Source organism: Salvelinus alpinus, chromosome 25 (assembly GCF_045679555.1).
Source record: "Salvelinus alpinus chromosome 25, SLU_Salpinus.1, whole genome shotgun sequence".
NCBI lineage: Eukaryota > Metazoa > Chordata > Actinopteri > Salmoniformes > Salmonidae > Salvelinus > Salvelinus alpinus.
Window position 1 is genome coordinate 31,089,691 of NC_092110.1, and position 27,085 is coordinate 31,116,775.

General features: G+C 43.7%; 1 protein-coding gene across 5 annotated transcripts; it reads right to left on the reverse strand.

Annotated features, from left to right (window-relative positions):
* Positions 1-152: 152 nt before the first annotated feature.
* Positions 153-26,745, reverse strand: LOC139553785 (grainyhead-like protein 1 homolog). 5 transcript variants are annotated; one of them, XM_071366450.1, is made up of 15 exons: positions 26,565-26,745; positions 23,449-23,635; positions 21,556-21,635; positions 20,738-21,089; positions 19,929-20,011; positions 19,207-19,360; positions 18,808-18,919; positions 16,720-16,814; positions 13,710-13,956; positions 13,375-13,502; positions 8,912-8,940; positions 8,155-8,240; positions 3,934-4,019; positions 2,640-2,704; positions 153-2,454 (listed from the first exon to the last, which is right to left on the reverse strand). In XM_071366450.1, exons 1-15 carry the CDS (start codon positions 26,582-26,584, stop codon positions 2,340-2,342), a joined length of 1,839 nt encoding a protein of 612 aa, XP_071222551.1. In that variant the 5' UTR covers positions 26,585-26,745; the 3' UTR covers positions 153-2,339. The 5 variants fall into 5 exon arrangements, with proteins under 5 accessions (XP_071222551.1, XP_071222550.1, XP_071222549.1 ...); XM_071366449.1 differs by lacking the exon at positions 26,565-26,745 and adding an exon at positions 24,186-26,525 and having other exon boundaries at positions 23,449-24,121; XM_071366448.1 differs by lacking the exon at positions 26,565-26,745 and having other exon boundaries at positions 23,449-26,525.
* Positions 26,746-27,085: the final 340 nt, after the last annotated feature.

Consider the following 27,085-nt stretch of genomic DNA (forward strand, 5'->3'; position numbering starts at 1 on the left):
CACCTGTGTAATGATCATGCTGTTTAATCAGCTCCTTGATATGCCACACCTGTCAGGTGGATGGATTATCTTGGCAAAAGAGAAATGCTCACTCACAGGGATGTAAACAAATTTGTGCAAAACATTTGAGAGAAATAAGCTTTTTGTGCATATGGAAAATATCTGGGATCTTTTATTTCAGCTCATGAAAACCAACATTTTAATTGTTGCATTTATATTTTTGTTCAGTGTATATGGTAAAAAATACCCTATTTCCCATTCTCATAATAAATATATAGACATTAAAGATGCAGTCCGGGATATTAAGCACTTAACATATCATACGAATAAAACATTTTAAACCATTTTTTTTTTTGCAGGACGTAACTTATCATACGAAATGGATAACATAGTCGACAATATCCGGGAACAGGTTTTGGCTCGTGAGCACTACTTTTAAAACTACTGGCTGAAACTATTCATAAGCACTGGAGCATCACTTTGTTACTCTGGTGCAAATAGGAGCTGCGAAGGTACACAAGGAAAGAAATGTCCCCCACATTTTCAAATGGACACAAATGTCATGTTATCACACTATTACTGTGTCTGATATGTGTATGAAAAGAAAGGGAAAATCTGTCCATCTGAATGTGTTTGAGCTTCAATCACTGACTTATTGCACTTCCTTTGTACTAATAGACTAATAGTCAATCACAGGAGGTTGGTGGCACCTTAACTGGGGAGAACAAGCTCGTGGTATTGACTGGAGTGGAATCAGTGGAATGGCATCAAATACATTAAACGTGGTTTCCAGTTGTTCGATGCCATTCCATTTGCTCTGTTCTGGCCATTATTATGAGCCGACCTCCCCTCAGCAGCCTCCTGTGGTCTGAATCCTATTCACACCATAGCTGAGTGACAGAAGGGTTGATACATTTTTATCTTATTATCATTTTTTGACATGTAATACTTATGAAGAGGCCATATGCTAAAGCAGTATGAGGGAAAATGTCTGCTCTCCATTCTATTCAGAATCCATATGACACACACATACATTACATGCTCATTCTCAAAACACACATACAGTAGCAACAAACACAGATTATATCATACTAACTGCCAGACTGTGGTAGCGTGTACATTACATACATACTAAATACTGCCAGGATGTTTAGTATCAATACAGTGAGTAAGCCAACCAGGCCAATCCATCCTCTCTATTTACAATACGCGTTTGCACTCACCTTGTGTGCGAAATATCCTACTAGATCTCCTAATAGATATCCTAATAGATATCCTACTAGATATCCTAGTTTAATAGATTAAGATCTGTCTTCAGTACTATGGCTTTCCGAGGTTCGTCACTAGTTACCACAGCCACATAGTCATAGTTATGGCTAAACCCCGGCTATTTAAAAAAAAAAAAATCTTTAAAATCTGATTTTAAACCTTACACGAGCCTTAACCCTAACCTTAACCACACTGCTAACCTTATTCCTAACCCTAACCTTAAATTAAGACCAAAAAGCGGCATTTTAGTTTTCATTCATTTTACAATATAGACAATTTTTGACTTTGTAGCTGTGGTAACTAGTGACAACCCTTTCCAAGGGGGCAGATAGAATGCAGCCTGAGGCATAAGGATAGCTAGCCTGGTCCCAGTTGTGTTTTCACTGTCTTGTCTTGTTTGGCTTGACAATCCCCACATGAATTGGCAAGACAGACCAAACAGATCGAGGACCAGGCTAAACGATTGCATACATCTCCAGATCACTATTGCCAAAAGCAAAAGCAATGCACTATTAGACTGATGCTTTCACTTATACCATGTACAACACAAAGATACTGAGAGACACGCCACACAAATAAACAAAGATTCTCAAATGGCCTCAGCATACCTATAAGACATAGCTAAGAGGGCTTCTTGTCAGACTCAATTCTTAAATACAAAAGTATCAAAAATGTATGAAAAGTCTACATCAAGCCATCAACACAATGTCATCATGGCATAAGAGCAGTGGCTTTGTAACTTGGATTAGTGACGTCACAAATAAAGAAGAACACGGACTCTTAGACAGGTGGACAGTTTAAACCTGGTCCCAGATCTGTCTATGCTGTCTTGAAACTGCAATGATCATTGGCAAGCCTAACAACAGATCTGGGACCAGGCTAGTGGACTGTAGATATGGCTAATGTCTGAGACATTCTGTCCATTTTTGGTGCCTGGGCCAATGCCATGTGTATCTGTAAACTAAGAGTCTTTACATTTACAACAACTTTACAAGCTGCCCTATCGCCACACTCTTTGCGGACTGAGCAGTGATAGTGTCAATCACTCCCCACCCCTCCCTTTGGGCCAATCAGATTTCAGTCAGGGTGAGTTTATAAATGCCCCCTAGCTCCTCCATAGAGATCTGGAAGGTGTCTTCGTTGGAATAGTGTTTGATGATGTTGTCATCCATGTTGACTAGAATCCTAACAGAGGGACAGATAGAAATGTCAGTATCGCAGTAATAAAATCGAATCATTACATTTCTATGGTCAGAGTCTTATGTTGTGTAAAAATACATAAAAGGCCTGATTCTTCACAAATATAACTTACTTGTTGTGGAATTCTTAAATCATGGTAAATAGATTTACCATTGATGAGAACAACTTACCCTTTCTTGCATTTCTTGTAGACTTTCCCTACTTTCTGGAGCGGCACGTTGTATTTCTCGGATATCTAGAAGAAGCGGAGCAACAAAGGCTTGTAATACAGTAGTCTCTCTATTGAAAGAAGAGAATGGAAATGAAATATACAATACACCACTCTAACAATTACTCAGGTCGAATGGCAGACATTAAACAGAATCTGAATTCAACCAGGAAAGAAAAGAGAGGTGTTCTCTTTGCCCACATTTTCTCCCCAGCTGACCACACTTCCCTCCCAGAGAAACTAAGAGGCCAGGTACAGTCCTGTCACGACTCATTTGGCCTGTTGAGAGGCCAGGTCCAGTCCTGTCATGACTCTTATAGCTTGTTGAGAGACGAGGTCCAGTCCTGTCATGACTCATTTGGCCTGTTGAGAGGCCAGGTCCAGTCCTGTCACGACTCATTTGGCCTGTTGAGAGGCCAGGTCCAGTCCTGTCATGACTCATTTGGCCTGTTGAGAGGCCAGGTCCAGTCCTGTCATGACTCATTTGGCCTGTTGAGAGGCCAGGTCCAGTCCTGTCACGACTCATTTGGCCTGTTGAGAGGCCAGGTCCAGTCCTGTCATGACTCATTTGGCCTGTTGAGAGGCCAGGTCCAGTCCTGTCACGACTCATTTGGCCTGCTGAGAGGCCAGGTCCAGTCCTGTCACGACTCATTTGGCCTGTTGAGAGGCCAGGTCCAGTCCTGTCACGACTCATTTGGCCTGCTGAGAGGCCAGGTCCAGTCCTGTCACGACTCATTTGGCCTGCTGGGAGGCGGTTGGAGACCCATGTCTGGTTTCCTCACAGACCTTGCTGCCCCCTGCTGAGGGATATCCTTTGTCACCTTTGTCTTAGTGCACTACGCCAGACAGACAGACCCCCCTGATCAGAACCACAGCACCCCCACGTGACGGGAAGGCTGAATGACTTTACGGAGAAGCGGAGACCCTACACATGGTAATGCCTCTGTCCTCCTTGAGCATCCTCCTTTCTCATTCTCTCTCGCTCTCTGTCTGTCCCTCTACTTCATTTTGAGGAAAGAGTTGAGGTCATAGCTCCCCCTCTCTCTCATGCTGAGTTGAATTAGGATCAAGCTGAGAGAGACAGATAGTGGACATGGGTAATTGCAGGATAGAGGGGTCTGTGTGGCAGAGTGGGCCGTGTCACAAACAGTGCCACCCACCGTGTCACTGGAGTGATGCAATGTGACCAGCCTCCCATAACGGACACCATATGTCTGGCAGTGTTAATTTCCTGTTCATATTGAGTAAGAACTTACTGCTTCCACCAGCCCGTTCATTGTTGGGTTCTTCAGCATGACCGCATCAAACACCTCCTCTGTCTCCCTACGCACGTACAGCAGAACTACACAGGAGAGACGAGGCATGCAGTGAGACATATTGATCACTCACACACACACACACAACAAACAGAAATGGACTCACACACGGACACACTGAAATGGTCATAGCAGGACACACACCCTGAATCACACAACACATTAACTTGGCAAAGTCAGATATCTTTTCTGCTGAAGCTAACAGTGGTAAAGCCCTTGATGTGGGTTTGGACATCTGAGCATCTCACTATGTCCCAGTCTCAAGTGGCCAATACCTCACACAGCATAGTAACACACAGCGCACTGCTGCTATATAAACGCAACATTCAAAATTTTTAGCAGACGCTCTTATCCAGAGCAACTTACAGGAGCAAGTAGGGTTTACTGCCTTGCTCAAGGGTACATGGTCAGATTTTTCACCTAGTCGGCTCCGGGATTCGAACAAGTAACCTTTCTGTTACTGACCCAACGTGCTTAACTGCTAGGCAACTGAGTTACATTTCATAAAGAAAATCAGTCAATTGAAATAAATTCATTAGGCCCTAATCTATTGATTTCACATGGGAATACAGGTATGCATCTGTTGATCACAGATACCCTAGGGGCTTGGAACAGAAAAACAGTCCGTATCTGGTGTGACCACCATTTACTTCATGCAGCGTGACATCTCCTTTGCATAGAGTTGATCAGGCTGTTGTGGCCTGTGGAATGTTGTCCCACTCCTCTTCAATGGCTGTGCGAAGTTGTTGGTTATCGGCGGGAACTGGAACGCTGTCGTACACGTCAATCTAGAGCATGCCAACAATCAAATTGCCATCTATAAAATGATATTGTGTTCATTGCTTATGCCTGCCCATACCATAACCCCACTGCCACCATGGGGCACTCTGTTCACAACGTTGACATCAGCAAACTGCTCGCCCACACGATGCCATACATGTGGTCTGGCATCTGCCGGGTACAGTGGAAACCCGGATTCATCCGTGAAGAGCACAATTCTACAGCGTGCCAGTGGCCATGGAAGGTGAGCATTTGTAAACTGAAGTCGGTTACGACGCCAAACTGCAGTCAGGTCAAAACCCTGGTGAGGACGACGAGAACGGAGATGAGCTTTCCTGAGACGATTTCTGACGTCACTACAGACTCCCTGGTTCGAGCCAGGCTGTATCACAATCGGCTGTATCACAACCGGCTGTGATTGGGAGTCCCATAGGGCGGCGCACAATTGGCCCAGCGTCGTCTGGGTTTGGCCGGTGTAGGCTGTCATTGTAAATAATAATTTGTTCTTAACTGACTTGCCAAGTTAAATAAAGGTTACATAAAAAAATAATGCACAGCGAAATTCTCTAAAATGAAGTTGAAGTGGCTTATGGTAGAGAAAACAACATCAAATTCTCTGGCAATTGCTCTGGTGGACAATCTTGCAGTCAGCATGCCAGTTGCATGCTCCCTCAAAACAGAGACATCTGTGGCATTGTGTTGTGTGACAAAACTGAACATTTTAGAATGGCCTTTTATTGTCCCCTGTACAACGTGCACCTGTGTAATGATCATGCTGTTTAATCAGTTTCTTGATATGCCACACATGTCAGATGGTTGATTATCTTGGCAAAGGAGAAATGCTCATTAACAGAGATGTAAACAAATTTGTGCAAATGGAACATTTCTGGGATCTTTTATTTCAGCTCATGAAACATGGGACCAACACTTTACATGTTGCGTTTATATTTTTGTTCAGTATGTATGTACATACTACCTCAATTACCTCAACTACCTCATGCCCACATTGACTTGGTACCGGTACTCCTTGTATATAGTCTCGTTGTTATTTTATGACTATTTCCTTTTTTATTTTTTGCAAAAAAGGGCTAGTAAGTAAGCATTTCATGGTAAAGCCTACACCTGTTCTATTCGGCACATGTGACAAATAGAATTTGATTTGATTTGGAATGTTGTTGGTTTGACATTGGTTGTGGGAACGAAGCCATACGTTTCCTGACCAGTAAAATGTAACGTTTTTTAAATGTTCTGAAAACAGAAGTGAAAATGCTGCCTGTTCTAGGAACGTTTATCTTTAGGTTGCAGGGAGGTTCTGAGAGCGTTTTACTCTGGTTCCTTGAAAGTTTTCCTGAGAGGTTTCAATAATGCTTTGAGAACGGAAGTTATAGGTTATTTTTACAAAATACACTGAAACACAACCAAAACAAACAGCAAATGCATCCAACAAAGTCACAAGCTTGATGTAAGCATTGCGTGCTATAAATATGGGACTAAATACTACACTTTTGACTACTTTAACACATATAAGTGAATTTGTCCCAATACTTTTGGTCCTCTAAAATGGGGAGATTATGTACAAAAAGTGCTGTAATTTCTAAACGGTTCACCCGATATGGATGTAAATGCCCTCAAATTAAAGATGACAGTATGCACTTTAACTTCGTAATCATTGTATGATTTCAAATCCAATGTGCTGGAGTACAGAGCCAAAACAACAATTAATTGCTCACTGTCCCAATACTTTTGGAGCTCACTGTCCCAATACTTTTGGAGCTCACTGTCCCAATACTTTTGGAGCTCACTGTCCCAATACTTTTGGAGCTCACTGTCCCAATACTTTTGGAGCTCACTGTCCCAATACTTTTGGAGCTCACTGTCCCAATACTTTTGGAGCTCACTGTCCCAATACTTTTGGAGCTCACTGTCCCAATACTTTTGGAGCTCACTGTCCCAATACTTTTGGAGCTCACTGTCCCAATACTTTTGGAGCTCACTGTCCCAATACTTTTGGAGCTCACTGTCCCAATACTTTTGGAGCTCACTGTCCCAATACTTTTGGAGCTCACTGTCCCAATACTTTTGGAGCTCACTGTCCCAATACTTTTGGAGCTCACTGTCCCAATACTTTTGGAGCTCACTGTCCCAATACTTTTGGAGCTCACTGTCCCAATACTTTTGGAGCTCACTGTCCCAATACTTTTGGAGCTCACTGTCCCAATACTTTTGGAGCTCACTGTCCCAATACTTTTGGAGCTCACTGTCCCAATACTTTTGGAGCTCACTGTCCCAATACTTTTGGAGCTCACTGTCCCAATACTTTTGGAGCTCACTGTCCCAATACTTTTGGAGCTCACTGTCCCAATACTTTTGGAGCTCACTGTCCCAATACTTTTGGAGCTCACTGTCCCAATACTTTTGGAGCTCACTGTCCCAATACTTTTGGAGCTCACTGTCCCAATACTTTTGGAGCTCACTGTCCCAATACTTTTGGAGCTCACTGTCCCAATACTTTTGGAGCTCACTGTATGTGCAATTTCCAGGGACACTTTTGGCACTTGCTATGACTGTGATATGTTTTCTCATCTACCCTAGTTGAATGCACTACTTGTAAGTCACTCTGCATAAGAGCGTCTCTAAATTACCAAAATGTAAATGATCAACTGCAAAGCACACTGGGTTTTTTATTGGCCTAGTTTCGGGGTCGGAGTGCTTTAGAATAATACTCAGCATGCTTTGCAAGTGTTAATTTTGACATTTACATTTAGGTCATTTAACAGAGTCTCTTATAACACTATAGTGCAATCAGACTTCTGACAACAATGCAGGCTAAAAGGGGGCTACAAAATTGTGAACCACCATAACAAAATGGTATAGAAAAGTATTTAGAAAACAAAAATTACAACTCTCGAAAGTGTCTTGTTACATGGATTGTAACAGGCTAATGAAATGCAAATTACAAAACAGTCAAAGGTAGTTGATATACGTATTTCTAATGAATTGAACAGAAATACTGCCCAGCTCTCTGTGTGTATGTTTTTCTGTGTGTGTTTGCATGTGTGTTCATATGCTGATGAAGGATGAAGAACGTGTCCTTGTGTGTGAGAGAGGTGAGAATGAACAATGATATTGTGTTGTTCACGGTGGGAAGGGGGATACTGCTGTTGTGTTTTCAGGGGCTGGGTAAATAAGAAATCACGTGCCTCACATCTATGGGTAAGGTGTGTGTGTGTGGTGGGGTGTTGGTGGCCTTCAAGGCAAGCCATAACACACACACTCCTCCCTCTCCATACCTAGCTCTCTCTCTGGTTTCATGGTAGACAGTGACCTTATCAGTAGTGTATACACAGCGCATTGGTGGGTGTGCACACACACACGTCATACCTTTCTTGGGCTTGTCCATTCTGGCCAGCTTATTGGAAGGTGAACCAAACTCATCCTCAGCGTAGAGCGATCTCTTCATGCCCGAACTGCAATGGACACACACGACAGGTTGGTTTAGAGCGCTTATGCGCACGCACGCACGCACGCACGCACGCACGCACGCACGCACGCACGCACGCACGCACGCACGCACGCACGCACACACACACACTCCAGTTAAGCCTGTGAGGCCCTCTTCCAGAGAAATAGCAGGAAGGCCCTAACAACCCTAACAACCACCCAAACCATCCTAACAACCCTAACAACCATCCAAACCACCCTAACAACCACCCTAACAACCCTAACAACTACGTAATAGACCATGACACAAACAACTCTGCGTCTTTCTTAGAAGTTTAGACTCTTCACGTGAAACAGGGGGTTTTCACTGGTGTAGCTAAAGGTGGACACTGGAAGAGCTAAAGGTGGAAACTGGAAGAGCTAAAGGTGGAAACTGGAAGAGCTAAAGGTTGAAACTGGAAGAGCTAAAGGTTGAAACTGGAAGAGCTAAAGGTTGAAACTGGAAGAGCTAAAGGTTGAAACTGGAAGAGCTAAAGGTTGAAACTGGAAGAGCTAAAGGTGGAAACTGGAAGAGCTAAAGGTTGTCTCGGTCCAACAGCAACCATATGAGTGGCCATACTTTATTTACTCCAGCCCTTTTCCACCTACTTGTCCAATAAAACTAATTAGCGTGAAGTCAATGTTTCCAGGAACTCACCTTTCCTCTCCATCTTCTTGTGAGAAGGGCTGCATGGAGAAAGAGAGAGAATAGAGGGAGAAAGAGAGAGAAGAGGGAGAAAGAGGGTAAAGATGGAGAAAACAGAGAATAAGGGGAGGGAATGATATGGGTCAAGGGTGAAATAACACAGTCATACATATGAAAGAGGTCATTTGATCTAATATGGAACAGGTCTACTGAACTTTGTGGGCCGTGTCAACAATCCTAAGGGACCTCTTGAATCAAAACTGATGGCAGTGTTTTGGATATGATTTAAATATTTTCCCCTCAACATGAGAGCATGCTTTAATTTATTACTGTAATATGCAGTTCAGATTATTTTGAGTAACACTTTCGATTCCTAAATCCTAAAGGCCATTCTTGCAGCACAAGATAAGTGCAACCTGGTTAGAAGGATCCATTTAATTGGCCCACTCGCTCTCTGACCTGGTTAGAAGGATACATTTAATTGGCCCACTTGCCTTCTAACCTGGTTTCCATTCCTTCATTGATTGTCTTATCAATACTAAACACATTCACAGGTAACAGAGTGCAGTCGTGTGTTGTAACTAAGCAGTGTCCATATTTTAGGGGGAATTCTGGAATGTATAATCAATATTATCTCTGGTTGTTAGTATGTACTCCTCCACTATGTAGTTAAGGAGCACGTACTAAACACCTGGACCAGACCACATCAATAGTCTATTCTCAGAGGAAACCAAGTCCCCCTGCTAATCACTAACTGATAGGAGCGCTAGAGATTTACTGGGTTGCCATTTTATGCCAATCGTGTGTCAAAAGAAATGTTTTCCTTCCAGGCTGTATCAGAATGGTAAACAGTAAAGGTTTATTTTCAGCTCGGTCCACCCTGCATGTCAGCAACGTCATGTGGCCCAGAAACCAGAGAACTCAGTCAGCTCAGCTGGGTCATGTTCATTATGCACCAAACGGACTGAAACAGGGAGGGACTACCTGGACTTGTCCAATGTGAAACACTCATGTTCGTTTTCTGTTGCAATAATATTTTCAAATACGCAAACCTCATGAACGGACCCTGGTGCCACTGTTGCCAACAGGGGGCAGTCAAAGTTCACTGTCTACAGAGCCACAGGGATGAATCAAAACAACTGTCTGCCCATCTTACAAGTCTAGGGAAAATGGTTCACTCTAGGCTTCCTGCAACCACCCTGAGGGCCATGTGATATCACATTGCTAAGCCAAGGAGGGTTCAGAGTCCAGGGGTGGCTAGGAGCACTGCTAGTGCCAGGAAGAGGTGTGTTGTTGGGGAATGGAGAGAGCGACCTGACATACCACACGTAGACAGACGTGTGCTACACTCCCCTCTGTCTCCTGTCCCCTTCGCATAAAGCCAAGTCACAAGTGCAACAGGTGCAGTCTACTCTAGACATACTGCATTAGGTGCCGTATTAAGAAACCACTGGGCTTCCATAATCAGTGATATTGAAATGATGAGATATGCACACATATGAGAGTGATTCCAAACATGTTTGGATTCGTTGAAGCACCATGTAAGATCATTTGACTCACACACCTAGAAACCTTGGGATCGCTCCCAAGGCCATCTCCACCTATCAGATGGCACTGGAACCTCCCAGGTTATATAACCAACCCCCGATCCCATGATATTACATGATTACAGTATCCTGGCCAATTGGCCAAACACTGTATATTTTAGTCACCTTGACCTGCACCTTGTCCTGAGTAGGAGTTGAAACTGTTTACCAGCCAGCAACCACATAAGGTGTGACCAAGGTAGCCTGGTGGTTAGAGTGTTGGACTAGTAACTGAAAGGTTGCAAGATTGAATCCCAGAGCTGACAAGGTAAAAATCTGTCCTTCTGCCACTGAACAAGGCAGCTAACCCACTGTTCCTAGGCTGTCATTGAAAATAAGAATTTGTTCTTAACTGACTTGCCTAGTTAAATAAAGGTTAAAAAAATCATAACAAATTATATGGTTGTGTCTGAAATAGCTCCCTATATAGTGCACTACGTTTTGTCCCTAGTCAAAAGTAGTGCACTATATATGAAATAGATGCACTACTTTTGACTAAGGCCCATAGGGCTATGGTCAACAGTAGTGTACTGCACTACATAGTAAATAGGGTGCCATTTGGGACAAACCCTCTGATCTCATAGTGACAAAGTGACAATGACATTGGCCAGGCACCAGTCGACTAGTCCGTTCTTTCTAATAGGTCTTGAAAACAGAAAGAGCTGCTTGTCCATGGTGATCATATATACATCCCAGAGAACACCACTCTGCGAGTGGCGACTGCCAGAGTGTGGGGTCTGGGACCCGTCACCTGGCCCAACCAGCTAGAGAGGAATGACCCGTGACCTGGCCCAACCAGCTGGAGAGGAATGACCCGTCACCTGGCTCAACCAGCTAGAGAGGAATGACCCGTGATCTGGCCCAACCAGCTGGAGAGGAATGACCCGTCACCTGGCCCAACCAGCTAGAGAGGAATGACCCGTGACCTGGCCCAACCAGCTGGAGAGGAATGACCCGTCACCTGGCCCAACCAGCTAGAGAGGAATGACCCGTGACCTGGCCCAACCAGCTCGAGAGTAATGACCCGTCACCTGGCCAACCAGCTAGAGAGGAATGACCCGTGACCTGGCCCAACCAGCTGGAGAGGAATGCCCCGTCACCTGGCCCAACCAGCTAGAGAGGAATGACCCGTGACCTGGCCCAACCAGCTGGAGAGGAATGACCCGTCACCTGGCCCAACCAGCTGGAGAGGAATGACTGTCATGAGGAGTGCTGGGCGGGCTATACAAGGTCATAACATGGCATAGACATAGCACATCCCCCTATGTAGAGTTCCAAAATAAACTATTCTGTTATTTCAACCAGGATTTCTGGAAAACCTGGGAATTTTTGGGAACATTTCTGAAATGTCTTAACTCTGATCCCCCATAATGCACTACGCATCCCCAGAAAATCACTGGACATCAATGGTGTTCAGGGCTTAGACTTCAAACACTAGGGTTTGGTCTCTAATTCATCTATTAACAATAGGCAAAAGCCAATACACCCTAAAGTAAGATTGCCTTAGGGGATATCCACTCTCTAAAGAACTCCTGGTATTTAGTGAAGGACTGCCAGAATGAGTGGCGCTTTAGAAGTCTGAAAGAGACATGGAGAGGGTGGACTGGACTCTTTGGAGTCAGAGGCTGATTGAAGTTGCATTCAAATGCCCTTTGATACGGTTTTTATGATTGAATCTGCACCAAGTACTGTATATTATCTTAATAGATATAACTACTATGTTATCTAAAGGCATGGCTGTTGTTAACCACTTGTGCAAATATACACTACCGTTCAAAAGTTTGGGGTCACTTAGAAATTTCCTTTATTTTTTTATTTATTTTTTGTCCATTAAATTAACATCACATTGATCAAAAGTACAGTGTAGACATTGTTGATGTTGTAAATGACTATTGTAGCTGGCTGATTTTTTATGGAATATCTACATAGGCGTACAGGGGCCCATTATCAGCAACCATCACTCCTGTGTTCCAATGGCACATTGTGCTGTTCTGCGAAGGGAGTAGTACACAGCGTTGTACGAGATTTTCAGTTTCTTGGCAATTTCTTGCATGGAATAGCCTTAATTCCTCAGAACAAGAATAGACTGACAAGTTTCAGAAGAAAGTTTGTTTCTGGCCATTTTGAGCCTGTAATCGAACCCACAAATGCTGACGCTCCAGATACTCAACTAGCCTAAAGAAGGCCAGCTTTATTGCTTCTTTAATCAGACAACAGTTTTCAGCTGTGCTAACATAATTGCAAAAGGTTTTTCTAATGATCAATTAGCCTTTTAAAATGATCAACTTGGATTAGCTAACACAACGTGCCATTGGAACACAGGAGTGATGGTTGCTGATAATGGGCCTCTGTACGCCTATGTAGATATTCCATAAAAAATCTGCCGTTTCCAGCTACAATAGTCATGTACAATATTAACAATGTCTACACTGTATTTCTGATCAATTTGATGTTATTTCGATGGACAAAAAATTAGATTTTCTTTCAAAAACAAGGACATTTCTAAGTGACCTCAAACTTTTGAACGGGAGTGTACATAGATAAAACAATGTTTTTTTTGTTTTTTTAACGTTTTTGCGGAATGCATTCAAAAAAGGGTTGGGGTTTATCATTTTGTTCCAATGAATATGATAACAGCCTTATCACCACAACTACACTATACTAGGAAAACCAAACTGTGTTTTTATATCAGTTTGAATGTCACAGGTTCCGTTGATTAACATGATTTATGTGGTAGCTATACTCTGCATAACCCGTGACCTAGCCCAGAATGCTGACCCTTAGACACAGATCTAGGATCAGCTTACCCTCCCCAAGTCCTAACCTTAACCTTTAGAGGGTAAAATGAAAAACTGACCACATATCAGTGTTTAGGGGCTAGGTACTCACATGGCGCTGGAAGATGGAGAAGTGGATATCAGGGATAAAGAGAACCGGCTGGGTCTCAAAGTCAGTCATCATCTTAAAGGTTGTGACATCATTACGCTTCTGAAGGAAAGGGACTTTAACGTCCACATCTATGGAGGGGCAAAAATGACAAATAATGAGACTTGTTGATGTGCATCATTGCAAGATAGACGTGTGTGTGTGATCACAAAAAATATAGCATAATATAAGCGCGTATACACATGCTTTGACTGTGTGTGTGTGTGTGTGTGTGTGTGTGTGTGTGTGTGTGTGTGTGTGTGTGTGTGTGTGTGTGTGTGTGTTCAGTGGGAACTCACATGATCCCAGACTGGTGTTGAGGTCGGTGCTCTTGCCCTTCCTACGGGACTGCTTCTTCTCCTCGTCTCTGATCTTCCTCTCAGCTCCCTTGTCACAGAACACCTTGATCTGGCAGAAGGCCCGGTGGATGGGCTTGTTGCTGCGGTTGTTGTAGCTGTAGGTGTCTATCTGCAGGTTCAGGGGCAGGCCTTTCACACCCTTCTGGGAAGAGAAGTCTGTGCTCAGACAGTTGACCGAGATGAAGATCTGAGGAGGAGGAAGAGGAGAAGGAAAATAAGGAAGAGGAGGAAGAGGATGATGAAGGCGGAAGAGGAGGAGCAAGATTTATGACTTTGTTTTTTCGAATTTTGTTTGTGGAGTAATTCAGGTACATTAAAACTGTGCATAGCAACACATAACATGCAAATTGGAATTACATTGAATTACATAGGAGGTGGTTCCTGACTGGCTCATAGGAGGATGGGGGCGGACAGAAGGGAGGGGGAGGAGGTGGGAGTTTGATACATTAACAAAAGCGATGTGTTCCATTGCCTCTATGTTAAACATTATAGTGATTGTGCACAGTGTATGGTATCTTACACTTAAGGCATATACCTTGTTTATATATTCTGGACACAGAATATAGGCACTGCATCTCAATGTAAGAGGCGTCACTACAGTCCCTGGTTTGTATCCAGGCTGTATCACATCCGGCCGTGATTGGGAGTCCCATAGGGCGGCGCACAATTGGCCCAGCATCGTCCGGGTTTGGCCGGGGTAGGTCGTCGTTGTAAATAATAATTTGTTCTTAACTGACTTGCCTAGTTAAATAAAGGTTACATTAAAAAAATGAATAGATTTTTTAAATAAAATAATAATAATAATGCAAATTGTAAAATGTTAATTATATTCTTTGTCATTAACTGATGTTCCATACACAGTAAATTAGATAATAGTTATTCAAGAGCATTCCCACTGATTCCACTCCCACTGAATTCTCAGGCGCAAATGATCTCTTTGTCTGGTTCCTTGTTTATGAACATGCTGTCTTCACTGAACTGGTGTGTGTCTCCCTCTTTTGGCAGAGAGTGGTAATTACATGTTGACTCTTGGTTCTACTGCCAACCATTAAAACAAGGTTGCGGAAAGCTATTTCAATAGATCGCTTACTAGAGAAATAACTATTTCAATATGCTTACTTAACATATAACCACTATACTGAAAAACCTTTACTGCAAGTTGCACAGATTTGATGTAGTTAGACTGAACTGTTAATTTATTGGTATAGCCACCTAGTAACTATTTCACTAACACGTACAACTAACACGTTTTTGCAGTTCATTTTAAGCAGAATGTAACTAGTTTTCTAAATGAGATCCTTGGTTTAATCAAATAGTTTCTTACCACTTTGGGTAACCAGCAGGCTATGTGGCTAACTTCATGTAAAGTCATGTATGGTGCAACATAGTTTCACGAGCTACGAATACAAGTATGTTCCATTTCAACGTTTTTGCAATTGCTCATCTTCAGTAAAGATGATCTCATCGTATAATGCTCTATTCTCATGCAGAGTGTTTTGTCAAGAAGCCCAAAGCGCGTCAACATTTGAGAAAGGCTGCTCCTACTCTGCCTTGTTTCATTTCCTTGTTTCATTTCCTCCTTCTGAGTAAACTGTGTGTGCCTAAGTTATTAAATCATCAGGGGACACAGCGAGAGAAGGTAAAGCGTCTTTCACTCGCACACACACACACACACACACACACACACACACACACACACACACACACACACACACGCACACACACACACACACACACACACGCACACACATACAAAACCATCCTTAGTGTGACACCTTACACCTGACTCATATGTGGTTCTAACAAACAGACAGTGCATAGACACAGGTGATTATACACAGTACAAACACAAGGATGGAAGTCCTCAGTCCTATGGACACAGGCCTCAGGTCACGAGATGAGAAGATCCACACCCTGGTTATATGCATGCATGCATGCGTGTGTGTGTGTGTGTGTGTGTGTGTGTGTGTGTGTGTGTGTGTGTGTGTGTGTGTGTGTGTGTGTGTGTGTGTGTGTGTGTGTGTGTGTGTGTGTGTGTGTGTGTGTGTGTGTGTGTGTGTGTGTGTGTCTCAGTGAAAACCAAAGAGCAAGGAGATGGAAGGGATAGATGAACTGTCTAGCTGTTAGTCTGTTTGTGCATCCCAGGCTAACAGTACAACAGTCAACAGTAGCAGTGTCATAGCACCCCATGAACATAGAGCGCTAGCTAAAGCGTCTGTGAGATTGTCTGTTGACGCCATCCCTCACAACCCAACAAACTGGTCAGGGACGGTGGATTATGTCTGTCACTTCGTACCCGGTCGGACGGGATTCCATCGCTAGCTGTCAAATCCAGTTCTGCCCCCCTGCCGCGTTTCCTCATTCCAACTCCCATTGTTAGGCAGTAGGCAAGTCCTAGATCCTTAGGCCTCCCTTGTACGTGCATCACTTTAGCTCAGCAACTGGGGTGACGAGAACGAGTTCAGCATGTGGCCTCGACGGCAGACAAACACCTACACACCTATTCACTATGGTCTCTAAGCAACCATAGACCCAAAACACTGGAAAAACTCCCCTTACTCCCCAAGGGCCAATAAATGTCTTTATTTTCCGATCAAAACTCAAAGGACCACTTTCCATAATAGGCGTTTAGAAGAAAACAAAGGACAAAGCGTGTGACGATCGCTTGCTGACAAATTGGTTTGCATCACCTGACACCTTTTCTGTGATGGCCAAAACACATCCTAACCTTCAGAGCAAGGGAAGGCAGTCTATTTTTGGAAGAATCTTCAGCCACATTTACACAGAATGTTGATGAGGAAATTGTGATCAGATGAACCGAATCCTCCAGAAACACTTGGTATCATCATGTGTTCTAGGGAAAACAACTAGGCTTACAACTATCTTTCCATCTCTCTTCACCTTTGTTCTCTGATTCCTCATACCAAAAGGTGTGTTTCCTATACCTCACCTTAGCCTCCTCATTGATGTCCCAGGTGAAGGAGATGGCGTTGTAGGAGATCTCCTCAATGTTGCTGATTGTGTTGAAGCTCTCTTTGTAGTCAGCTGGGAACCATGGGACACATAATGGGCTGTTAGTACAGTTAGCACTGACATAAGACGCTCAATGAAGAGAGGGCGCTAAGATAAGCGTGGCGGTGGCTAAGTTATGAAACTAAGTATGGAGAGGTGGAAGGCTATTTTATTAGTATTATTATTATCATTATTAGGACTGGGCTGAATGAAAGGTTTTAGGAGCCTTGCATAAGAATGAAGTGAAGGTCAGTAGCTCGTATTAGATACAACCATTGAGAATGTGCTCCCACCCTGGTGAGCTCCCATCCCACATCTTAGATGTTTGATAAACAAACAAGCTTTTTGTCCTCAAAAGGTGCGGCTTAAAAAGCTTGCTCCGTGGTATTGGTCTCGTAGTCTTGCGTTGTAGTACTACAAGTCTAATCCTTCAGAAAACGTTTTCACTATGCCATTTTTCGGAAATTGAGGCGCTTGTCTCCAAACTTTACATTCTGACCAATCCCATCAAAGTCCCTTATTAGACCTATACCCCTATGCCAGAAACCACACTGTTTTAGTAGGGCACTTCTACGTTGCTGACTGACAACTTTAGTCGAAAGCAAGCAGATTGTCTCAATGGTCACCTTTCGCCCACAGTCCTTCCATCAAAGTCAGACTGCAAGTGAGACAATACACTTTCCTCTGTCAAGCAGAACTAAGTTCTCCTTTCACAGTGTGTGCATGCAGAGTAAGATTGATCAGTCTACCTCCAGAGAATTAAGCTGCTGTATTGTCCCGACAGAGAGCCACCATGGAGCTCAGTTGACACAGGTATCATTAACAAATAGGCAGTGGTGGAAAAAGTACCCAATTGTCATACCCAATTGTCATAGTGAAAGTATAGATACCTTAATAGAAAACGATTCAAGCAAAAGTCACCCAGTAAAATACTACTTGAGTAAAAGTCTAAAAGTATTTGGTTTTAAATATACTTAAGTATCAAAAGTAAAAGTATAAATCATTTCAAATTCTTTATACTAAACAAACCAGACAGCATATTTTACGGATAGTCAGGGACACACTCCAACACTCACACATAATTTACAAACTAAGCATTTGTGTTTAGAGAGTCTGCCAGATCAGAGGCAGTAGGGATGACTAGGGATGTTTTCTTGATAAGTGCGTGAATTTGACAATTTTTCTGTCCTGCTAAGCATTCCAAATGTAACGAGTACTTTTGGGTGTCAGGGAAAATGTATGGAGTAAAAAGTACATTCATTTATTTAGGAATGTAGTGAAGTAAAAGTAAATAGGACAACTGGCCTTGTCCCATATCCACTCACATTATCACCCTCCATCCAATCATGTGTATTGTTCTAAAGAGGTTTGTTAAGGTTCAACCAATCAGATCCAGGATAATTTTCCCCTTTTAGAATAAGAGTATATGGACAAGGGGGACGTGATCATCCTAGATCTCCTACTAAGTTATTTATTTAAGGTGGCATAGAGGTTTTGGCTCATTTGGTGGGTCTGTCTGCCTGGCTCCTTGGCTAGCTGGCTGCTTCTCCTTCTAGGTCATGAGAGTTGAGCTGAGACAGAGACAGCATGTGACACGGGGGAGGAGATGGAAGGTGACTGTTGCACAACAACTCAGGGAACAACAGTGACTCGTGACAGCGCAGGATGGTATGGTAAGAAGAGTGTCAGGTAAATATGATGAAATGTATTCAGAACCATTCAGGCAGTACTTCTGGTGACTTTATGTGACATAAAAACTATGGCCTGATTTAATCAGCGTTTGTAATGTGAAGTTTGCACCTGTTATTTCCCCAGAGGTAATACAACATTTAAGGTTCATGAACAATCTTAAAGGGTAAATCAACTCATGTTTTAGCCAGTTTTTTGTCTTTCCTCGCTTTAGATAATAACAGTTGAAAACTTGTACTAACTTGTGCTTTGCACCGTAAATGAGGTATTTCATGTCTTGGTGTAGCGTCTCCTTCAAGAGTTTGTGAGGACCAGTGTTCCATGTAGGGGCTCTTACCAATATCAAGACACCTCTGTTTGGCTGTGTGCTGTCTGGAGTGCCAGTACTTCCAGTGCTTCAGCTGGTCGTCTCTGCACTTCTCCTCTCCGAACACCACCATCACCACACTCTGAAATGGTGCACACAACCCCAGGGCCATCAATCATGCTAGCTTAACTGACACATTCCACTTAACAAGTTCCTACTTGTTAGTACATTAGCTACTATTAGCATAATAGCTACCAACTAGACTAAGATTTCTCTGTTTATTCTGTCAAAAAATGTATCTTTAACATGAGAGACCTAGCCAAATTATCTGCACATATTTAGTTACAGACAAGGACCAATCTAAAAGTTTTCTGTTATTGACCATGAACTACTGTAGAACAACTAACTAGCTTGGTGGTGTGGTCTTACCCTGACTTTGCTGATGGGGTGCTGCAGCTTGCTGTTGTCTGTCTCCCTGAGGCTGATGGGGTAGAACTGGCCCTTGTTCAGGTACGTCATGGTACCGTCACCTGTCTTCTGACGCAGCGACTTGGAAGCATCCAGGGTGTACTCAAAATTATTCCTAATCAGGAAATAAATATTAGTGACAAAACCACAGTAGGCTACATTTGTATTTTCCTTTAGGGAAAGAGTAGCCTGAAATCCAGACCTGCTTTGTGCTGACATTCCACTCCTTGTACTCCGTGTCATATGTTTGGCATAAAACAGGCCTGGATTTCAGGCTAGGGAAAGAGTAGGCCTAGAGATGGAAAAAGTAATGTATCTACTATTCAGCTGATGTTTATCTGGTATCTATCTTTATTCTAAACAATCTAGACGTGTTTTCAGTATTTATGAATATACCTTATGCAAATATTGATTATCTATATTTTCCACATCTGAAATACATTGCAAATGTCACCCCTTGAATAAGACCAACCTCATCAGTCCCTTCCCATTGGTTAGATTGTGACCCCGAATCCTCGTAGTGTCACTGAGTCCCTGATAACATTACGTTTGGCATTGTAGCTTTTAAACTGAGGGAATCTGCTGACCCCCAGGTGACTGTAGTGAATGAGGTTATTCTCCTATCAGGGGCTGAATGGCGGGGTGCGAGCGACAGCGGGCAGGCGCCGGGCTGGAAGGCTTACCCAGGCACGGTGTCAAACACGCTGTATTCCTCTGCCGAGATGGAGGCCATGCGTAACTGGAGATCCCCTGGGAAGGAGAACACCTGTGGCACACAAAGAGGACAGAGAAGTGGGGAGAGAGGGTCTGGATTTAGACAAGCATCCATGACAAGGGTTGTAGCTAGCGCTCTCAGGGGTTACAGGGAGTATAGGGAGCCCTCTCTCTCTCTCTCTCTCTCTCTCTCTCTCTTAGTGTTTCTTTCTTTCCTACACTGTCTCGCTGCATCTCTACCATTATTTTTCTCTGTTAAACTTTCTCTCTCTCTCTCTTGCTCTCTCTCTCTTGCTCTCTCTCTCTCTCTCTCTCTCTCTCTCTCTCTTGCTCTCTCTCACTGAAGTGGAAACAAACCACTTCCCATCCTACCCTCCCTCTCTCCTTCCCTCACTCCTTCCCTCTCTCCTTCCCTCACTCCTTCCTCTGCTCCCCGTGTGAAGGGGGTTGTGTTGGGTTATCCCTTTCCAAGCTAATCCCCCTCCAGGTTAAATGGAGAGCGAGGAGAGATAAAGGCCTGGGCTATTGAAGGGGGGAAATAGTACAGCACTTTATTGTGTGGGCCAGACAATGGCATAATAACACACTGGCCTGCTATTTTGGAATGTTCAAATAAAAACAGGGAGGGTTGAGACCCACTGTTGTAAGCTCCAGAGGCTCAGGTGAAAGGGTTATTGTCTGACTGGAGAGAGAGATCTGAGAGTGGGGGTGTGGAGGAGGGTGGTGGGGGTTTTAGACTAGAGAAGAGGCTATTGGATTCCTGTTGTTGTGTCCACACCTCTTGGGAACCATCCTTGTAGGTCTCTGGGAAGGTGGAGTCGGGGGTACGGGGCTGGGTGCTAGGGCTGAACTGGCTGTGTGTGAGCTGCCTGGCGAACTCTGCCGTGTGGCTGTCGGACTCGGCACAGTGGAAGCTGTGGGAGGGCACCTCCATCTTGACGTTGGGGTAGTTGGGGGCGGCGGCGATGGAGACGGTGACAGTGGTGTCCGGGGAGGGGAAAAGGACCCCTCTCTTGTTGTCCTGGCCAGTTAGCTGGTTGGGCAGCAGGATGTTGATGGGGCCCTTCAGGAACTGGATCCTGCTCTCCACTGACGCCATGGAAGCTTCCTGCAGGGGGGCCATCAAGTGCCTGAAGAAAAACAAAAAACACAGCAGGTAAAATGTCAGTTTATGATGAAATATCACAAGGACCAAACTGACGGTGTGGTGAGGTGAGGTAAGATAAGGTGTAGTGAGGTGTGGCGAGGTGAGGTGTGGTAAGGTAAGGTGTAGTGAGGTGTGGTGAGGTAAGGTGTAGTGAGGTGAGGTGAGGTGAGGTGTGGTAAGGTAAGGTGTAGTGAGTTGAGGTGAGGTGTGGTAAGGTAAGGTGTAGTGAGGTGTGGTGAGGTGAGGTGTGGTAAGGTAAGGTGTAGTGAGGTGTAGTGAGGTGAGGTGAGGTGAGGTCTGGTAAGGTAAGGTGTAGTGAGGTGTGGTGAGTTGTGTGGAGGACCTGTATTCCTCTCACTTCTAAATTCCTAGTAGTTCCTATAAATGCACACATGCGCACACAGCACATTTGCCCTCCCCAGTGGTTTGTAAAGGGATGTTCTACCTACATGGACCTTTTGTTGGGATCCACATCAGAGCCCATTGACTCTGTCTTGGTCTGGGATATTGTTCTCTTCTCTCTGGGCACCTGCATGGGAAGGTAAACACAGCCGCTGTGAGTCTGACCACATCCAATAGAACCATGTCTACATAGACAACACTGCTAGTTTTTGCTGTTTCACAGATGCAGGAAGTAAAGCTACTTCAGTCGGGACTAAGAGGCAATAGTACTAAGACCTCACAGCTGTTAATTCAATTAGTTTCTCCAACGCTGTCGATCTCTATGGCTCGGATTGTTGTGGAACAGTGTCGTAACACCTGTGGGTGAACATGGCTCCTGTATCAGTAATAACTGTGAGTGAACATGGCTCCTGTATCAGTAATAACTGTGGGTGAACATGGCTCCTATAACTGTGGGTGAACATGGCTCCTGTATCAGTAATAACTGTGGGTTAACATGGCTCCTGTATCAGTAATAACTGTGGGTGAACATGGCTCCTGTATCAGTAATAACTGTGGGTGAACATGGGTCCTGTATCAGTAATAACTGTGGGTGAACATGGGTCCTGTATCAGTAATAACTGTGGGTTAACATGGCTCCTGTATCAGTAATAACTGTGGGTGAACATGGCTCCTGTATCAGTAATAACTGTGGGTGAACATGGCTCCTGTATCAGTAATAACTGTAGGTGAACATGGCTCCTGTATCAGTAATAACTGTGGGTGAACATGGCTCCTGTATCTGTAATAACTGTGAGTTCTCATGGCTCCTGTATCTGTAATAACTGTGGGTGAACATGGCTCCTGTGTCTGTAATAACTGTGAGTGAACATGGCTCCTGTACCAGTAATAACTGTGGGTGAACATGGCTCCTGTATCTGTAATAACTGTGGGTGAACGTGGCTCCTGTATCAGTAATAACTGTGGGTGAACATGGCTCCTGTATCACAAATAACTGTGGGTGAACATGGCTCCTGTATCAGTAATAACTGGAGAGGTTGTGTTGCTATTAGAGTTGTAGGCCTAGTCTATAAGGCTCAGATTTATGTCGTACCTCAACAGTGTCATGACACCTGTGGGTGAGCACAGCTCCTGTACCAGTAATGACTCAACTGATTCTTGTTTTTTTAGGCCACCTTGTAATAGTCATACCAGCCTGTAGTCAACCAGCCTGGGTCCTGTGTTACCTTGTAGCAGGCGTACCAGCCTGTATTCGACCAGACTGGGTCCTGTGTTACCTTGTAGCAGGCGTACCAGCCTGTATTCGACCAGCCTGGGTCCTGTGTTACCTTGTAGCAGGCGTACCAGCCTGTATTCGACCAGACTGGGTCCTGTGTTACCTTGTAGCAGGCGTACCAGCCTGTATTCGACCAGCCTGGGTCCTGTGTTACCTTGTAGCAGGCGTACCAGCCTGTATTCGACCAGCCTGGGTCCTGTGTTACCTTGTAGCAGGCGTACCAGCATGTAGTCGACCAGCCTGGGTCCTGTGTTACCTTGTAGCAGGCATACCAGCCTGTATTCGACCAGCCTGGGCCCTGTGTTACCTTGTAGCAGGCATACCAGCCTGTAGTCGACCAGCCTGGGTCCTGTGTTACCTTGTAATAGGTGTACCAGCCTGTAGTCGACCAGCCTGGGTCCTGTGTTACCTTGTAGTAGGCGTACCAGTCTGTAGTCGACCAGCCTGGGTCCTGTGTTACCTTGTAGTAGTCGTACCAGCCTGTAGTCGACCAACCTGGGTCCTGTGTTAGCTTGTAGCAGGCATACCAGCCTGTATTCGACCAGCCTGGGTCCTGTGTTACCTTGTAGTAGTCGTACCAGCCTGTATTCGACCAGCCTGGGTCCTGTGTTACCTTGTAGTAGTCGTACCAGCCTGTATTCGACCAGCCTGGGTCCTGTGTTACCTTGTAGTAGTCGTAGAGCACCCCCAGGGCAGCGGCGCTGTCCTCGTCCCCGTTGATGCTCATCATTGCCTTGGTGGCGGCCGTCAGGGGGTTCTCCAGGAACGACTTCCACGCCTCGTCTTCGTTGGTGTAGGGCCGACGCTGACCGTAGCTGGGCTCATTCTGCAAAAACAGGACTGGCCTCTTACTGGGGAGGGGGAGAAAGAGAAGGGAGAAGAGACGGAGAACGGAGAAAAAAAAAGAGAGAGAGAGAGAAAGAAAGAAAGAAAGAAAGAGAGAGAGAGAGAGACATGTTAGCAGGAGTGCAGTGACAAATTTATTGAAGGAAAGTAACATGTGCTAGCTAGATAAAGTGTATGTCAAAACCAGGAGCTGCATAATTATTAGCTACACACAAAAGACGGACTGAGTTATAAATATTTAGTTAATATGGTCCTGTTTCTCTAACTGGTTCACTTCAGATTCAGACAGGGAGTCACTCACATCAGATGGATAGGCCAGACTGACAGCACGTAAATCAACAGACAGTCAGAGCAACAATCACTGCATTGTTCACAACCGACGAACAGGTTGGAGATATCAACAACGTCACTCTTTATCTTCCAGACCTGTTGTACAAGAAAGTCGATTGTGAGACAAATCTCAGCAACCTGTGAGAGAAAAGATGCTCTACCTGTCTGCTGTTAAGTGTTTCCTATTGGTTACTTGTCTACTGTTAAGTGTTTCCTATTGGTTACCTGTATGCTGTTAAGTGTTTCCTATTAAGTGTTTCCTATTGGTTACCTGTCTGCTGTTAAGTGTTTCCTATTGGTTACCTGTCTGCTGTTAAGTGTTTCCTATTGATTATCTGTCTGCTGTTAAGTGATTCCTATTGGTTACCTGTCTGCTGGCAAGTGTTTCATATTGGTTACCTGTCTACTGTTAAGTGTTTCCTATTGGTTACCTGTCTCTGTCTTCAGTTAAGTGTTTCCTATTGGTTACCTGTCTTCAGTTAAGTGTTTCCTATTGGTTACCTGTCTTCAGTTAAGTGTTTCCTATTGGTTACCTGTCTTCAGTTAAGTGTTTCCTATTGGTTACCTGTCTGTTGTCTCCAGGGAGGGATCTAGTACAACATTCCAGAGTTTATATGACTGGGTTGTTGTTTTATTTTTAAAGAACCTGTTTGGAACAATCATCGTTAACTGACTCAATGCCAAAGAAAATCAGTCATCCTCTCTGTACTGTATCAGACAGTCAGTCAGTCAATCAGTCAGTCAGTCAGTCAGTCAGTCAGTCAGTCATGGTCGATTAGGTACAAGGAACAAAAGTGTATCTACCTTGAGAACATAGGAGTGAGCATACAGGATGGGTGATTCTACGTATTAGAGAAAGGGTCCATTATTACACTTTCTACAATTTTGGTACTTACAGTAAGCCTATAAGTAATTTTTACCAAGATGTATTGCATAGAATGTGAGAGGGTTACATAGCCCACAAGCCCTACATTATTGAACAATTAGATTGTAGTATTTCAGTGATTTGAATGTAGGCTAACATGCATGGTGTAATTCTATGTTATATACATGTGTATGATGATCACACAAATATTGTTTTAATAAATAGTTTGCCTTTATTTTTAACTGAATTATTTTACAGTCACAAACAGAACCTTTGAGGTTTAGCACAATATTTAAAGTGCAAACAATGATGACATCTTAGACAAAAAGACACGCCTTATTTGTTCAATTCCTTAAATATACTCCCTTAAATTAACAAACCAAATGCTATAGAGGCTAGTGTGAGATAAGAGACATATGCATTTTCTGTCCTCAATTCACACAAAAGCGTCTCCAGAGTGGCACAAATAGAATGTACGGATGGTTTCCAAGCTATAGTTGCTACAGCAAATTATTTTATTCGGAATGGTCAAGGCAAACGTATTATTAGTAATCCAATATCTAATTGTTTAATTCACAAAATGTTTCCCGGGTCGAATTGGGGCGTTAGGGATTTGCAACCCGATAGATCCGTTATTCACCGCCCCCCCAATTGGATACTGAAAAAATAGCTGAGCCTAAATTGTTTTTCCTGAAAGGTTGAAGAGAGAGAAACCCATTTGCCTCACACCGTATTTTGATATCACGTGAAACAGGCTGGCCTATGCGGTAAGGCCTAAATTAATCGTTTGAAAATGATGAGATTAAGAAAAGAAAACGAAAAAGCTCGTCTTTATCATTGTATCATTTTTCTTTAACAAGGGCCTATTTGTGAATATTATAATCCCTTTTCTTAATATAACATTTTCGTATTGACTATCTCAATCAATTAAATAATTATGTCAACATGAATTATTCGTCCAGTGACTGTGTCTACAATACAACGGAGAAAATCTTGCTTACATTGTTCCTCTGACTAAAGGGGCCAACGCCTAAAAGGTGTACGATTTCACTGGAGTCAACAGTCTCCTTGTCATTGCCCTCAAAAACTGACAAAATACATTCACACATTACCACTCTGGAGCAAAGATAAAAATCCTACAAGACAATTATGATATTTTTTCGATTCAAGTTGCATGATCGATTAGAAATGCCATTACAACCATGGATTAGGGCATCAAATAATACATTTCAAACCTCAACTAGGAAAATAATACGGGGGGGGGTTAAGACGAATATCTTCGACAAACAAAATAAAGTCTAACCACATAACTGTGAGCCAAATCAAATAATGAACCGCCCATCAATAACACACGGGTTGGCAGAACGTTACTCGGAACAGGCGCCTGAACTAGCACGACAGGTGGCGAGATATACACCTGTGCCGTGCAGGCTGGAACCCGACCAGAGAAACAGCGCTTGTAGCTATGAACCCCAAACGGCGCTCACACGGATCCTAAACACGATAAATAGAGATTGAATCACTAAGCACAATGAAGAAGGAGATTGAATCATAGTCGTTTTGCCTGGCAGGAAAAAAGTCAACTTTCACACAGTCCAGGAAACTCCGTTAGAATCCACCTGCGCGGGTAAACCACCTAAAGAAATATCCATTGGTCATTTTGCACCAAAGTTCAGTAAACTGTTAGAGCTCAACACGTTGGTTCTGCTGGACTTGCAGTGGTGACTAAAAACACTTACTTGTCATGATCCTGTGACATCTCGGTTGGTGGAACTGGACTTTCTAGTTGGTACTGTAAATCCGATCTGTCTACTTTCACCAGAAAAACTCAAGCACGATGAGGGCCACGGCAAAGGTGTCTCTGAAAGAACGGGTTTTGTCAGCTTTTCTCGCTTTTGGAGTGTAGAGTGAGAATATGTGGCCGGTTTTACCTGTGACAGGGCATGGGATTGGATTAGGCTACAACGAGGTAAGGGGCGGAGCCCAATAGTCAATAACATGTGTTGGTACTTTGTGTTGGTCTACCTGTGGGCTTGGTTAGAAGCCAGAGCATGAGCCAATGAGGATGACAGTGACATGGGACTGTGACAGAATGAAGGGTAACCTAATGTAGCAGGCTTAAATAACCGTCTCACACTTAGTGGCGACTTTGGCATGTAAATCTTGGTGGGGCAAACATTTTTTTTATTTTTATGGTTTATTATATTTCCTAGTAAGTAAATGTTTAGTAATTGTGTAGTTCTAGACAGTGGCGATTTTA